The sequence below is a fragment of the Scyliorhinus torazame genome, chromosome 6 (genome assembly GCF_047496885.1).
Source record: "Scyliorhinus torazame isolate Kashiwa2021f chromosome 6, sScyTor2.1, whole genome shotgun sequence".
In the NCBI taxonomy this organism is placed as follows: Eukaryota; Metazoa; Chordata; class Chondrichthyes; order Carcharhiniformes; family Scyliorhinidae; genus Scyliorhinus; species Scyliorhinus torazame.
Window position 1 is genome coordinate 32,217,180 of NC_092712.1, and position 14,429 is coordinate 32,231,608.

At 51.9% G+C, this 14,429-nt stretch overlaps 1 protein-coding gene across 1 annotated transcript in view; it reads left to right on the top strand.

Annotated features, from left to right (window-relative positions):
- Positions 1 to 8,138: 8,138 nt before the first annotated feature.
- Positions 8,139 to 14,429, top strand: part of LOC140424738 (vasoactive intestinal polypeptide receptor-like) — an 86,781-nt gene continuing 80,490 nt past the window's right edge. Inside the window, exons 1-2 of the mRNA XM_072508086.1 lie at positions 8,139 to 8,397; positions 10,857 to 10,959. Coding sequence (XP_072364187.1) covers positions 8,332 to 8,397; positions 10,857 to 10,959 — 169 coding nt within the window. The 5' untranslated portion in view covers positions 8,139 to 8,331. The remainder of the gene's footprint in view (positions 8,398 to 10,856; positions 10,960 to 14,429) is intronic.

Below are 14,429 nucleotides of genomic sequence, written 5' to 3' on the forward strand. Positions count from 1 at the left end.
GCCTATATCCTTCTATACCCCGTCTGTTCGTGTGCATATCCAGATAAGTCTTAACGGTCGCTAACGTATCTGCCTCAACCACCTCACTTGACAGTGCATTCCAGGCCACCCCCACCCTCTGTGTAAAAAACTTCCCCCGTACATCTCCACTGAACCTATCCCCCCTCACCTTGAACCTGTGCCCCCTTGTAGTTGTCAATTCCGCCCTGGGAAAAAGCCTCCAACTGTTCAATATGAACAGTGAATGTTGAAGGTGATCAGTGGAGTGCCAATAAAGTGGGCTGCTTTGTCCTGGATGGTTTATTTTTATTTGTTCCTGGGTTGTGGCCGTCGCTGGCTGGGCCAGCATTTATTGCCCATCCCTGAGGGCATTTGATAATCGCTTATTGTCACAAGTAGGCGTCAAATGAAGTTACTGTGAAAAGCCCCTAGTCGCCACATTCCGGCGCCTGTTCAGGGAGGCTGGTACGGGAATCGACCCGTGCTGCTGGCCTGCGTTGAAAGCCAGCTCTTTAGCCCTGTGCTAAACTAGTCAACCTCATTGCTGTGGGTGGGTCTGGACAGATAAGGACCACAGATTTCCTTCCCTAAAGGACATTAGTGAGCCAAATGTTTTTTTTTTGACAATGGCCACATTTAGGTTTATAATTCCAGATTTAATTCAAATTTCACCATCTGCCATGGCGGGATTTGAACCCAGGACCCCAGGGCACAAATCTGGGTCTCTGGATTACAACGTCAGTGACAATACCACTACGCCACCGCCTCCCCCAGCGTTGCTGGAACTGCAGCTCATCCTGACAAGTGGAGCGACTAATGTTTTGTCACTTTTTCAGTCGCACTGGGAAGATAACTCACTTGACTTGTCAAGCGAGGAAAATGACGATATCTGTCACTGCCTGAGTGTGCCGTCCAGCCCCCGGAGAGGTACTGACAGTGAGTTAGCGAAGAGATAAAGAAGACCCTCCGGTTCTGGGTATCTGTTGTAAATACGGAGTATCAATAGCCATTTCCTGTGAAGAGCAGAGCGAGCAAGACAAGGTTCGCTGTACAATGTCAGAGCAATCGCCATCACTCAAGCACATCTTACGTCAGAACACCTGCACAATGCCAAAAGCAAAGAAATAGAAATACATTTTCTGTCAGTTCTTATCCCCCCACCCGCCCCCCCCCCCCCTCTTCACCACAGAGGTTCCGCAGGCAAGATCGCCCTCTCTCCCTCACCGCTCCATTCTACATCCAAAACTCTGTTGCCCGTACCCCAATTCGTACCGGATCCCATTCACACTGAACAGTGTGAGGTGATGCATTTTGGGAGTCTAACCAGGCAAGGGAATACACAATGAACGATAGGATGCCAGGAAGCACTGAGGACCAGAGGGACTTAAGGTGCATCTTCATAGATCTCTGAAGGCAGGAGGACAGGTAGACAAGGCGGTTTAAGAAGACACATGGGGACTTCCGGTGGCGGCCATGGAGTGAGTGGCCGCACATTTGGCGGCTCCCGCTTTGAGGTGTTTTTTTCCCCCTCCTTCCCCACCCGAAACGTGTGCCGTTTGAGGGCAAAAGGTGCATGAGTGCCCAGGGAATGTAAAACTCCTCTGGTGGGCTGGTGTGTGGCTCATCAGATGAGGAATGCCATGAGGGAGAGGGCGCAGCTGGAGCAAGAACGTTTTTGTAGTACGTCACAGGAGAAGATTGCGGAGGGCAAGGAGGCGGCGCTGCCCGTCCAGTGGTCAGCGGAGCAGCTGGCGGAATTCCTCAATGGCAAATTTCAGCAGCAGAGGAAGGAGGCCTCAGAGGATTTGGCCAAGATAATGGGGCCTCTTAGGACGGCGATTGAGCAGGCCGAGCAGAGTCAGGAGGCTCAGGGCCTGGCGAACCAAAAGGTGGAGGGGTCAGTCCGGGAGCATGAGGATCGGTTGACCTTGCTGGAGGCGGAGATGGGGATGGTGGGGAGCAGCCAGAAAAGGCTGAGGGAGAAGCTGGAGGATCTCCAGAACCGGTCCAGGAGGCAGAATCTGCGGATTGTGGAGGTGCCCGAAGGAATCAACGGTGCGGAGGCTGCCAAGAATGTGGCAATCACGTTAGTGAAGCTGCTGGGGGAGGGGGCCTTTGGCCGGCCCCTCGAGCATTCAGAGAGCTGAGGAGGAGGCCGCAGGTGGGCGACCCACCGAGAGCGATGGTGGTGAGGCTGCCTTGGTTCTTGGATGAGGAGAAGATCCTGAGGTGGGCGACACAGACCGAGAAATATACCTGGGAGGGGAGTGAGCTGCGGATTTACCAGGACCTGGTTGCAGAGCTGGCCAAGCAGAGGCCCGGATATAATCGGATGTGGTTGGAAAGGGATTGAGCCAAGCGGGGGGAGGGAGGGCTGTGGAGCACAGAGTCTTACTGTGTGCGGATGATCTGCTGTTATATATTTCGGACCCGGTGTGCAACTTTGAGAGGATCACGGATATCTTGAGGGAGTTTGGCCGGTTCTCAGGGTATAAATTGAACATGGGGAAAAGCGAGGTGTTCCCAATTAATGCCAGAGGGCAGGAGGGGAGGCGAGGGTGACAATATTGAATTCCTTACCCGTCAGTCTGGCCTCAATAAAACTCAAGATGGATTTGTAGGTATAGTATTATTTATTTTTAACCAACTTGCAAGGCTGACTCGCTCCACAGAGATTCAGAACACACAAGCGGTCTCCTGGAGCTCCAGAACTGAGTGAGATCGGAGACAAAGAAATCTTTACAAATCTCATTCAAATGGCATCAGGTTTCACATACAAGATTCTCATAGGTCATCCTATACCCCTCCTGACCTGGCCATACATCCTGATTGGCTCACTTTGCATTCCTGAACCCTGGGCCTCTTGTTACCCAGCATCCTTTCCTGGGCCTCTTGTTACCCAGCATCCTTTTCCCCATCCTTGCCATGCTTTCTGAATCCCTTTGTCCTTTGTTTGTGAACTCACTACTATCAAACTGGCTCACATCTACATTATTGTAACTAATATTTGAACTAACTATTTTATATCACATTTGTTTGTTCAAGGGGAGTTGCCACACTGAGTGATGGGACCGCGTATTCGGTATCTAGGAATCCAGTTGGCATTGGGCGCAGTTACATAAATTGAATTTGGCGCGGCCGTTGGAGGGAATGAAGCCGGATTTTAAGAGGTGCGTGAGTTGCCGCTGTCACTGGCTGGGCGCGTGCAGACGAGTAAAATGACGGTCCTGCCCAGGTTCTCGACCGTGTTCCAGAACCTCCCCGGCTTTGTTCCCAAGTTCTTTTTTAGGAAGGTGAATGGGATAATTTGGGGGTTTGTTTGGGCGGGAAAGACCCCCCGGGTGAGGAGGGTATTTTTGGAGAGGGGGCAAAGGTGGAGGTGGGGGGGGGGGATTACTGGCACTGCCAAGTTTGATAAATTATTATTGGGCGGCGAATACAGCAATGGTGAGGAAATGGGTGGTGGAGGAAGGGGTCGGTGTCGGGGCAGATGGAGGTGGCGTCGTGTCGGGGGACGAATTTGAGGGCCCCGTTGTTGGCGCCCCTTCCGTTCTTGCCAGTCAGGTACTCCATGTGGTGGTTTCAGCGTTACGGGTGTGGAGCCAGTGTAGGCAGCAATTCGGGTTGGAGGGCATGGCAATGTGGGCGCCAATATGTCATCGTCACAGGTTTGCGCCGGCAGGGCTGGATGTGAGGTTCCGGGAGTGGGGGCAGATGGGGATAGAGTGCTTCAGGGACTTGTTTACAGGGGGCACGTTTGCACATCTGGAGGATTTGGAGGAAATGTAGGAGCTGCCTAAAGGGAATGGTTTCAGATACCCGCAGGAGAGGGACTTTGTGAGGAGAGGGGTGCCGTTCTTCCCGGGGCTGCCGTCTCCAGTGCTGCTGGATAAGCTGTTGTCGGGGGATGATATTGGGGGAGGGGAGGGTGTCGGATATCTACAGAGAATTGATGGAAGTGGAGGGCGCTCCTGTGGAGCCAATTAAGCGTAAATGGGAGGAGGAGTTGGGTGGGGGGGGGGGGGGGGGGGGAGGCGGGTGGGGGGGGGGGGGGGGAGGCGGGTGGGGGAGGATGCGGGCCCGGACGTCAACATGTTCTGGGCATATCCGAGGTTGTGAGGGTCCCGGCGGGGGCCCTCGGACTGAGATTCTGGGTATGGGGGTGGCCCCGGCTCCGGAGGTGCCGATATTCAGAGTGTCGGAAGATGCCGCAGACCAGGTGGGGAGAGAGGCCGGCTTCGTGGCCTTTGCCTCCCTGATAGCCCCCGGAGACGGGTCTTGTTGGGTTGGCGGGACTCGGAGCCGCCTGTGGCGGGCATGTGGGCGAGTCACCCGGCAGAATTCCTGCGCTTGGAGTAGATCAGCTCACTTTGCGGGGGGTCGGAGGAGGTGTTCTCCCGGAGGTGGTAACCGTGTATTGATTTCTTCAAGGTGGATTGAGGGGTCAGCGGGGTAGAGGGGGGAAATTAGAAAGGTGTGTAGTGGTGCTGTGATGGTATCAGAGGAGGTTGAGGGCTGCTGGTTTCTGTTCATGTGGCTATTTGCTCTTCTGATATTTTCATGTATTTATGTAAAATGCCTTAAATATAAATATTTATTGAAAAAGAAGGCATATGGGATAGTTGCCTTTATTAGCCGAGGCACAGAATATAGAGCAGGGAGGTTATGATGGAGCTGTATAAAACACTAGTTAGGCCCCAACTGGAGCACTGTGTACTGTTCTGGTCGCCACCCTATGGGAAGGATGTGATTGCACTGGAGAGGGTGCAGAGGAGATTCACCAGGATGTTGCCTGGGCTGGAGCGTTTCAGCTATCAAGAGAGACTGGAATTGTTTTCCCTGGAACAGAGCAAGGCCAGCACGGTAGCACAAGTGGATAGCACTGTGGCTTCACAGCGCCAGGGTCCCAGGTTCGATTCCCGGCTTGGGTCACTGTCTGTGCAGAGTCTGCATGTTCTCCCCGTGTGTGCGTGGGTTTCTTCCGGGTGCTCCGGTTTCCTCCCACAGTCCAAAGATGTGCAGGTCAGGTGGATTGGCCATGATAAATTGCCCTTAGTATCCAAAAAGGTTAGGAGGGGTTACTGGGTTATGGGGATAGGGTGGAAGTGAGGGTTTAAGTGGGACTGTGCAGACTCGATGGGCTGAATGGCCTCCTCCTGCACTGTGTGGTCTATGTTCTGAGGGGGGAACCTCACTGAAGTGTACAGAATTATAAGGTTCATAGATAGAGTACGTAGGATGGAACTTTTCCCCTTGGTAGAGGGGTCAATAACCAGGGGGGCATAGATTTAAGATGAGGGACTAGGGTTTAGAGGGGATTTTAAGAAAAATTATTTCTACTCAGAGGGTGGTGGGAGTCTGGAACCCGCTGCCTGAAAGGGTGGTGGAGGCGGGAACCCTCACAACATTTAAGAAGCATTTAGATGAGCATTTGAAACGCCCTAGCATGCAAGGCTTCGGACCAAGTGCTGGAAAGGGGGATTAGAATAGATAGATGCTTGATGGCCAAAACCGACACGATGGGCCGAAGGACCTCTTTCTGTGCTGTAAAACTCTATGACTCTATGCCCCATAACCCCATTGTTCATTCGGCTACACCTCTAATTAGACCCTGACTACCGAAGCCCACCTATGAACCTCAACAACTTGTCTTGAACGGGGTGAACCCTGTCATAATATGCACCCATGCACATCATGAGGTAAAAGCAGGCAGTGACAGACACCCAGGTGAGCCAATCAACATACAGGACAGAACACAACCAATCACCAGACAGAACACCAGAGGGGGGCTTCCAACTATAAAACACACGAGGCATCAGCACTCCGCCTCTTTCCACTGGTGACAACTGTAGTGACAGTCAGGGTGTACATAGCAGACAGCACCTTCAACACGTGGATCAGAGCTAGCCTGGTCTAGTTGGCTAGAGTTAGTTTACTTAGAGTGGTAGAGAGTCAACTCACAGCCAGCTGTGTGCATTGTTACAGAAGTTCAATAAACCGTATTGAATCAACGCCTACGTTTGGGGTATGCTTTGTAGTCTATCTGCATCGTGTTGCAGTCCGTGTTACCCCAGGGTGAATAACACAACAAACCCAAGGGTCTTCACGTGAGCGTCTTCAGACAAACCTTGGCACCGCGCCACCTAAGGAGATATTAGGACAGGTCTGCAATAGCTTGGTCAAAGAATTACGCCTTAAGGAGCATTTTAAAGGAGAAAAGCCAAGGCAAAGAGACGGAGAGGTTTAGGGAGACAATTCCGGAACTTCAGGCCGAGACAACCGACAACGCAGTCACGAATGGTGTGGCCATAAAAATCGAGGTTGGCCAGGGGGATAGGATTGGAGGAGTGCAGAAGTCCCAGAGATTTTGGGGCTGGAGGAGGACTCAGAGATAGGCAGGGGCTGAGGCCTCTTTAAGACAACAATAGGAATTTGGAGGTGGAGGGGAATTGAAACATCTCCGTCAATGAAATTGAGAGTTTTCCCTCCCCTACATTTTCGGTAGTATTGTACCACAAATGCATTATGTTTCATATGGAAACTTCAGAAAACGGGCTTCCTGCAGATTTTCGCATCTTATTGCAACACTTAAAATGGCAACATTTTTTCCCGGTACCTTAGATTTTGAAATCCATTTTTATTTATCTTGTTCCCGATTAAAAAAGGAATTGTTATACTTTTATTATTGAACGACTACCTGTGCTTTTTGCACATTAACCCTCCAATGAAGTTGCTGTGAAAGTCCCCTCATCGCCACACTCCGGTGCCCGTTCGGGTACACAGAGGGAGAATTCAGAATGTCCACTTCACCTAACAAGCATGTATTTCGGGACTTTGTGGGAGCACCCCAGAGGAAACCCACGCAGACACGGAGAGAACGTGCAGACTCCGCACAGACAGTGACCCGAGCCGGGAATCGAACCTGGGACCCTGGAGCTGTGAGGCAACAGTGCTACCTACCGTGCTACCATGCTGCCCATTCTGGAGTCTGCACTTCCTCCCGGTGTCTGCGTGGGTTTCCTCCGGGTGCTCCGGTTGCCTCCCACAAGTCCCGAAAGACGTGCTTGTTTGGTGAATTGGACATTGTCGGCAGATCCCCTCCCCAAATATCTGCACCCCTGCCCACAACATGTAAACTCACCCACCCACCATGGGACTCCCACTACGTTCCTGCCCTGGCACTGCCCCCATACACCGGTTCACACTGCCCCTCCCGGGAGGGGGGGGAGGGGCTAAACTAACCTCTGCGCCCCCCGATAGAGAGGGCTCTCACGGATGGAGACAGAGGGCACAGAATCGCCCCCATAGAGATTTCACAGCACACGAAAGAGGCCCTTCGGCCTGCTGTGTGCGCGCCGACCATCAAGCACCATCCCATTTTCCGGCACCTGGTGCCCAGCTTTGGGGGAAAAGCCTCGAGCTGAACACGCTGGATAATAATAAATAATCTTTATTAGTGTCACAAGTAGGCTTACATTAACACTGCAATGAAGTTACTGTGAAAAGCCCCTAGTCGCCACATTCCTGCGCCTATTCGGGTACAGAGTGAGATTCAGAATGTCCAATTTGCCCAACAGCACGCCTTCTGGGACCTGTGGGAGGAAACCAGAGCACCCGGAGGAAACCCACGCAGACACGGGGAGAACGTGCAGACTCCGTACAGTGACCCAAACCGGGAATCAAACCTGGGATCCTGGCGCTGTGAAGCAACAGTGCTAACCACTATGCTACCGTGCCACCTGTAAACTCAGTAGGTCTGAGCAGCGCCTGTGGAGAGAGAAAGCAGCCAGGGCTGGGTTAACGTTTGGAGCTCAATGTGACCCTTCTGCACCTGCAGCATTCCGAGGTGAACGGGGCTGTTTTTGGGCTGTGATTTCTCTGTAACTGGGTGCAAAAAAAACAACCCTGATCCAACCAACATCTCCCAATGCACAATCACAACTTTGGGGGGGGGGGGGGGGGGGGTACCCACCACCTTGAGGGTTCCGCCCCCTCTTCAAGCTGCCATTGGCAGCAGGCGAGACAAGCCTGGTTCCCTGGCTGCACATTGCTGCTGTCAATCAGCAGGAAGGGAGCTGCATGTATTGCAGGAGTGAAGAGAGTCCAACCTGGGGCTCAGATCACAGGGAGGGGTGAGGAGGGAGGGGGGCTGAGAAAGGTCCTTGTGTGTTGTGAAGTTGATTTCAGAGATTTGTTGGGCGAAGATGTCCCCTCCCCATTCGCCAGCAGCGGCAGCTTTGCCGAGGCAGGCTGGTGCTGGTCAGCCGGGAGTGCCGGACCATCGCTGCCGGTCCCGCTGAAGGGGCAGCGCAACTCCGGGCGAGCGGCGCAATGAAGTTGGGTCAAGTTTCCGTCCTGCTGGTCGCGGCGCTGCTCATGCAGTGCGGAATCCCGGGGGTAAGTCACCAATCACCTTGTAAACTCCACCGGTTTAAAATTCAGCCCCTGTTATTCTGCTGTCCAAAATGCAGGGAGATCAGAAAAACTAAGGACACTTAAATGATACCTGGTGTAATCTGAAACTGAACTAATATCAGAGCATAAATATGGTGAAATTGAATTGGATTGTAACAGGCTTAAGTTTGTGTATGTCGTTTTATTAAACATCATTTTAAATTATTCGCTGATTATTGCACAGAAGGTGTGTGTTTTATTTATACAGCGACTGGATTTAATTCCCATCATTTTTGTTTCACTGTTGATCACTTTTTATTGTCCTGTTAGACTTGGTGGGTTCCACCGATAACCATCACAGTATTTCCCCAAGCTTGCCTCTGGATTGTCCTGCTCAGATCTAGATTGGAGCTATCGCCAGTAGGAGTGTTCCAGTTGGGAGTGGGTGCAGTCGGTTTAGATGCCACCTGGCCAAGGGCACCGGAGGAGGCAGACAGCAACAACTTTGGGCAGCACAGTGGTTAGCACAGTTGCTTCACAGCTCCAGAGTCCCAGGTTCGATTCCCGGCTTGGGTCACTGTCTGTGCGGAGTCTGCACATTTTCCCGTGTCTGCGTGGGTTTCCTCCGGGTGCTCCGGTTTCCTCCCACAGTCCAAAGATGTGCGGGTTAGGTGGATTTAGGGCCATGCTAAATGGCCCTAAATGTCCAAAAAAGGTTAGGTGGGGTTACGGGGATAGGGTGGAGGTGTGGGCTTGAGTAGGGTAGTCTTTCCAAGGGCCGGTGCAGACTCGATGGGCCGAAAGGCCTCCTCCAGCACTGTAAATTCCATGAAATCTATGAAACTTGCATTGATCTAGCGCCTCGGTGGAAGAAAACATCCCGAGCGCAACCCCACACGAGAGGCCAGAATTGAGGGAACGCAGAGCCCTTGGGGAGTGTGTGGGGCTGGAGGAGATTACAGAGATGGGGAGCAGGTGATCAGAAGGAGACCAGGTCACTCCCCCCCAACCCCCTACCCTCCTGATTCCCATCCAAAGTCCACACCACCCTCACACCCTTTACAAGGTGATGTGTGAATGTGGGAGTGAGGCTCCCACAGTCGAATAGCGCACTATGAAGAATGGACATTTGGGAGAGCTATGCTTGCTTGCCCAGTCCAAGGGCAATTAGGAGTGGGCAATAATTGCCGGTCGAACCAGCAACGCCCACATCCCATGAACAAATACATTTTTAAAAAGCTACCCGGGCAACAATCCTTCGAGAAAGATGAGGATAAAAGTCCTAATAAAAAGATGAAGATTGGACTCCGTTGATGCAGAGCACTTTTTTTTTGAAAAACCTTCTGTCTCAGGGCTGCTTGCAAAAAGCAGGCTCGAGACAAACACCTATGTTTAGAAATGCTGGCAGTTGGTTTAATTTGAGGGTTAAACGAAGTGACCGACGCTGACCTTTTTAGAGCGGTGGGAGTGGGGGGGGGGGGAGGGGGGTGAAGAATGGCAGGGGGCTATCTTACAAGTAAAGGCTGGACAGGCCCGGGCCTGTATCCATTGAAGTTTAGAAGAATGAGAGGTGATCTTATTGAAAGATACAAGATCCTGAGGGGACTTGACAGGGTGGAGGCCGAGCGATGATTTCCCCGTGTGGGAGAGACTAGAACTAGGGGGACACAGTTTAAAAATAAGGGAGCATTTAAGACTGAGATGAGGAAGAATTGTTTTGCTCTCCGAGAGTGGTGAGTATGTGGAACTCTCTTCACCAGGGAGCATTAGAAGCAGCGTCAGTGAATATTTTGAAGGCAGACAGATTCTTCACTAAGAAGGTGGGTCGAAGCATATCTGGGACTGGATAGAATGTGGGGTTTAAGTTACAATCAGATCAGTCATGATCCTATAGAATGGCGGAGCAGGCTTGATGGGCTGAATGGCCTTCTCTCATTTCTAATTCGCTTGTTCATATGTACTTATGTTCGCACGACCTATGACGCAGGGAATTCCTGATTCTAGAAGCTGGTTGCGTTTTTAAAAGCTCTCCTCGTCTCCAACTTTGGTCTTTATTTTGCCAATTATGAAATGAAAATGAAAATCACTTATTGTCACAAGCAGGCTTCAAATGAAGTTCTGTGAAAAGCCCCTAGTCGCCACATTCCGGCACCTGTTCGGGGAGGCTGATACGGGAATTGAACCTGCGCTGCTGGCCTGCCTTGGTCTGCTTTAAAAGCCAGCAATTTAGCCCTATGCTAAACAGCCTCAGCAGCAATTATCTTTAAAATGAAGTGAAGGTGCTGGGCTGTGTAGATTGGTAGCTCGGCACTCCCGTGCGCACCACCTGTACCTGTACCCGGATGTGTCAATGTGTCCATTGCGGGCACGCAGGGAGGAAGGACAAGTTAAGAGTTTGCACCTGATTGTGACATGTCGCCTTTGGAAAGATGCAGCTTCTGATGGGTCTGTGTCGTCTCCAGATCTGGTGCATGCAAGCATCCTGCAACATTGCGCTGAAGATTATACAGCTACACGAGGAGTGTCTCCTGAAGGTTGCCACGCAAAATCAGAGCTCCGAGACAGGTGAGCGACCTGCACTGGGGGGGGATTGTACCCCGCAGCACTGTCCCAAAAACACTCCCATCGATACAGTCAGGGAAAAGGGTCCCATGAGGGAGGGAGTGAGAGGAAAGGAATAAAGAATCACTTATCCAGTGCATGTCATGACACAAAAAGCCCCAGATTGCCTCGCAGCCAATATGAAATGTAGTCAATTGTGATGTTGGGGAAATGGCAGCCATTTTCTGCAGAGGGTAGTGGTTTAGTAGTAGTATCATTGGACAACTGACCTGGAAACTCAGGGTAATGTTCCAGAGGCATTGGTTCAAATCCTACCATGGAAGCTGGTGGAATTTAATTTCACAGTCACCCGAGGCCGGAATTGAACCCGGGACCCTGGAGCTGCGAGGAAGCAGTGCTAGCCACTGTGTGTGTTCAATTCTGACGTTGGGTTGACTGTGTGGAGTTTGCACATTCTCCCCGTGTCTGCGTGGGTTTCCCCTGGGTGCTCGGGTTTCCTCCCACAGTCCGCGGATGTGCAGGTTAGGTGGATTGGCCATGCTAAACGGCCCTTAGTGTCCAAAGCTTGGGTGGGGTCACAGGGATGGAGCGGGGGGGAGTGGGCCTGGGTGGGGTGCTCTTTCGGAGGGTCGGTGCAGACTCGATGAGCCAAATCGCCTCCTCCTGCACTGTACAAATTCTATGATGTTGGTTGAAGGACACAGGGTAGAACTCTACTTCAAAATAATGCTGTCGGCTCTTTTGCCTTTGCCTGGAGTTGGGTTAAACCTTTGCCTGGAGTTGGGTTAAACCTTTCTTCCAAACGGTGCCAGTAAAGCAGTCTGTGAGAAGTAGAGAACGATTGTCTGTCATAGACATTCCTGAAAGCTTAGAACATTTTCACTTTCTACTAAAACTCCAAAGTTCCAGCTTATTGGGACACATTTCATTTCAGCTGTCCAATGATTATAAAACCAAATGGGTTACTGGCAAAGACAACAATTGGTTATTTGGCAGATTGGTGGATAGGCAGGTACTGCATCTTCAATTATATTTAATATTGTATTAGCTATTAATGTGGTCTTTACAGTATGTTGGTGGACTATTAATACAGAGACCGGGATCAATGATCCGGAGACATGGGGCGCGATTTAACTAAATGGGAACAAAGTCCCATAGCGAGCGCGGTTAGCCGCATGTTTCCCGGCGCTCACAACGGCGAGGATCACAATGCTGTCAAACGTCACTCGGGTTAGATACGGGGCCTCAGCAAAGATCACGTGGCCGGAGCCGCGCATAGCCCTGTTTGTACACTGAGGAGCTCCATTTCTAAATGGCATCCTGATCTCTGGAGCCCCTGATGCCCACCCCCCCCCAGCACCCCAACACCTGTGCAGCCGCACCCCAACACCTGTGCAGGGCACCCCCCACCCAATCACGTGAAAAATGCCAGCCTGGCACCCTAGCAGTGCCAACCTGCTACTCTTACAGTGCCCCTGCCTGCTGGCAATGCCACCTGGGCTCCTTGGAAGTGCCAGGCTGGTACCCAGGTGTCACTGCCAGGCTGACACCAGCAGTGCTAGGGTCCACCCTGCACAGAGGGCAAGCACCTGGGGGCCTCCAATCCCCTGGGAGACCCCCATGAGTGCCATTCTGCCTGGTCCCCCATTTTGGAGAACTTTTTTTTTCAAAAAAATATACTTTATTCATAAAATCTATACTAAACATTACAGAACATTTTGAATTGTCTTGACTGTACATTTCCATCAGAGTTACACATTCCCTTGACTTTCTTCATTCAATTTTGATAATATTATACACATATCGCTCTTTACGTTACAATTCCTTCTTCAACATTTACATTGTCATGTTTCTTTTATACATTGGAGTGTTAATGACCCAGACCGAGGGGGGTTTACACTGTTACCCGCCCCTCGGTGTACATTGGCTGGAAAGACCTTACACAGTGGTCTTTCCCCATTGCGCCTTGGCGGCAGCTGCCCCAAGCTTGAGTGCGTCCCTCAGCACGTAGTCCTGGACCTTGGAATGTGCCAGTCTGCAACACTGTCGAGGACAATTCTTTGCACTGGAAGATCAGCAAGTTTCGGGCAGACCAAAGAGCGTCTTTCACCGAGTTGATGACCTTCCAGCAGCAGTTGATATTTGTCTCGGTGTGTGTCCCTGGAAACAGTCCGTAGAGCACAGAGTCCTGTGTCACAGAGCTGCTCGGGATGAACCTTGACAAATACCACTGCATCTCTCTCCGGACCTTCTTTGCAAAGGCACATTCCATAAGGAGGTGGGTGACCGTCTCATTTCCCCCACAGCCACTCCGAGGGCAGCGTGCATTGGCGCAGAGCCTTCGGGTGTGCATGAAGAATCTGACAGGGAGGGCCCTTCTCACCACCAGCCAAGCTAGGTCTTGGTGCTTGTTTGAAAGTTCTGGTGATGAGGCGTTCTGCCAGATGACTCTGGCAGTCTGCTCAGGGAACCATCTAACGTCCTCCACGGTCTCCTTTTCCCCGAGGGCCTCGAGGACATTACGTGCTGACCACTGCTTCATTGCCTTGTGGTCAAAGGTGTTTTTCTTCAAAAACTTTTCCACGAAGGACAGGTGGTACGGTACGGTCCATCTACTTGGAGCGTTCCGCGGCAATGAGGCCAGGCCCATCCTTCGCAACACCGGGGACAGGTAGAACCTCAGTATGTAGTGACACTTGGTGTTTGCATACTGGGGGTCCACGCACAGCTTGATGCAGCTGGACACAAAGGTGGCCAACAGGATGAGGGAGGCGTTGGGTACCTTCCGCCCTCCCTTCTCCAGAGGTTTGTACATGGTGTCCCTTCGGACACGGTCCATCTTGGATCTCCAGATGAATTTGAAGATGGCTCGGGTGACTGCTGTGGCGTAGGGTCGGGTTAGGGGCCAGACCTTCGCCACGTGCAGTAGCACCGAGAGTACCTCACACCTGATGACCAGGGTTTTGCCCGCAATGGAGAGGGAGCGTTGCTCCCACCAGCCCAGTTTCTGCCTTGCCTTTCCTATGCGCTCCTCCCAGGTTTTGGTGCACGCCCCAGCAGCTCCGAACCATATCCCCAGCACCTTCAGGTAATCTGACCTGACAGTGAAGGGGACAAAGGACCGGTCGGCCCAGTTCCCAAAGAACATGGCCTCGCTCTTGCCACGGTTTACCTTGTCTCCCGAGGCCAGTTCAAACTGGTCGCAGGTGGTCAAGAGCCTGCGTACAGACGGAGGATCCGAGCAGAAGACGGCAACGTCGTCCATGTACAGGGAGGCCTTGACTTGCATGCCTCCACTGCCTGGGATCGTCACTCCTCTTATACCCGGATCCCTCCTGATGGACTCGGCAAAAGGTTCTATGCAGCACACAAAAAAGGCAGAGGAGAGAGGGCAGCCCTGCCTGACTCCAGATTTGATCTGGAACTTTTCTGATTCCCACCCATTGATTGAGACGGTGCTATAGATGTTTGTG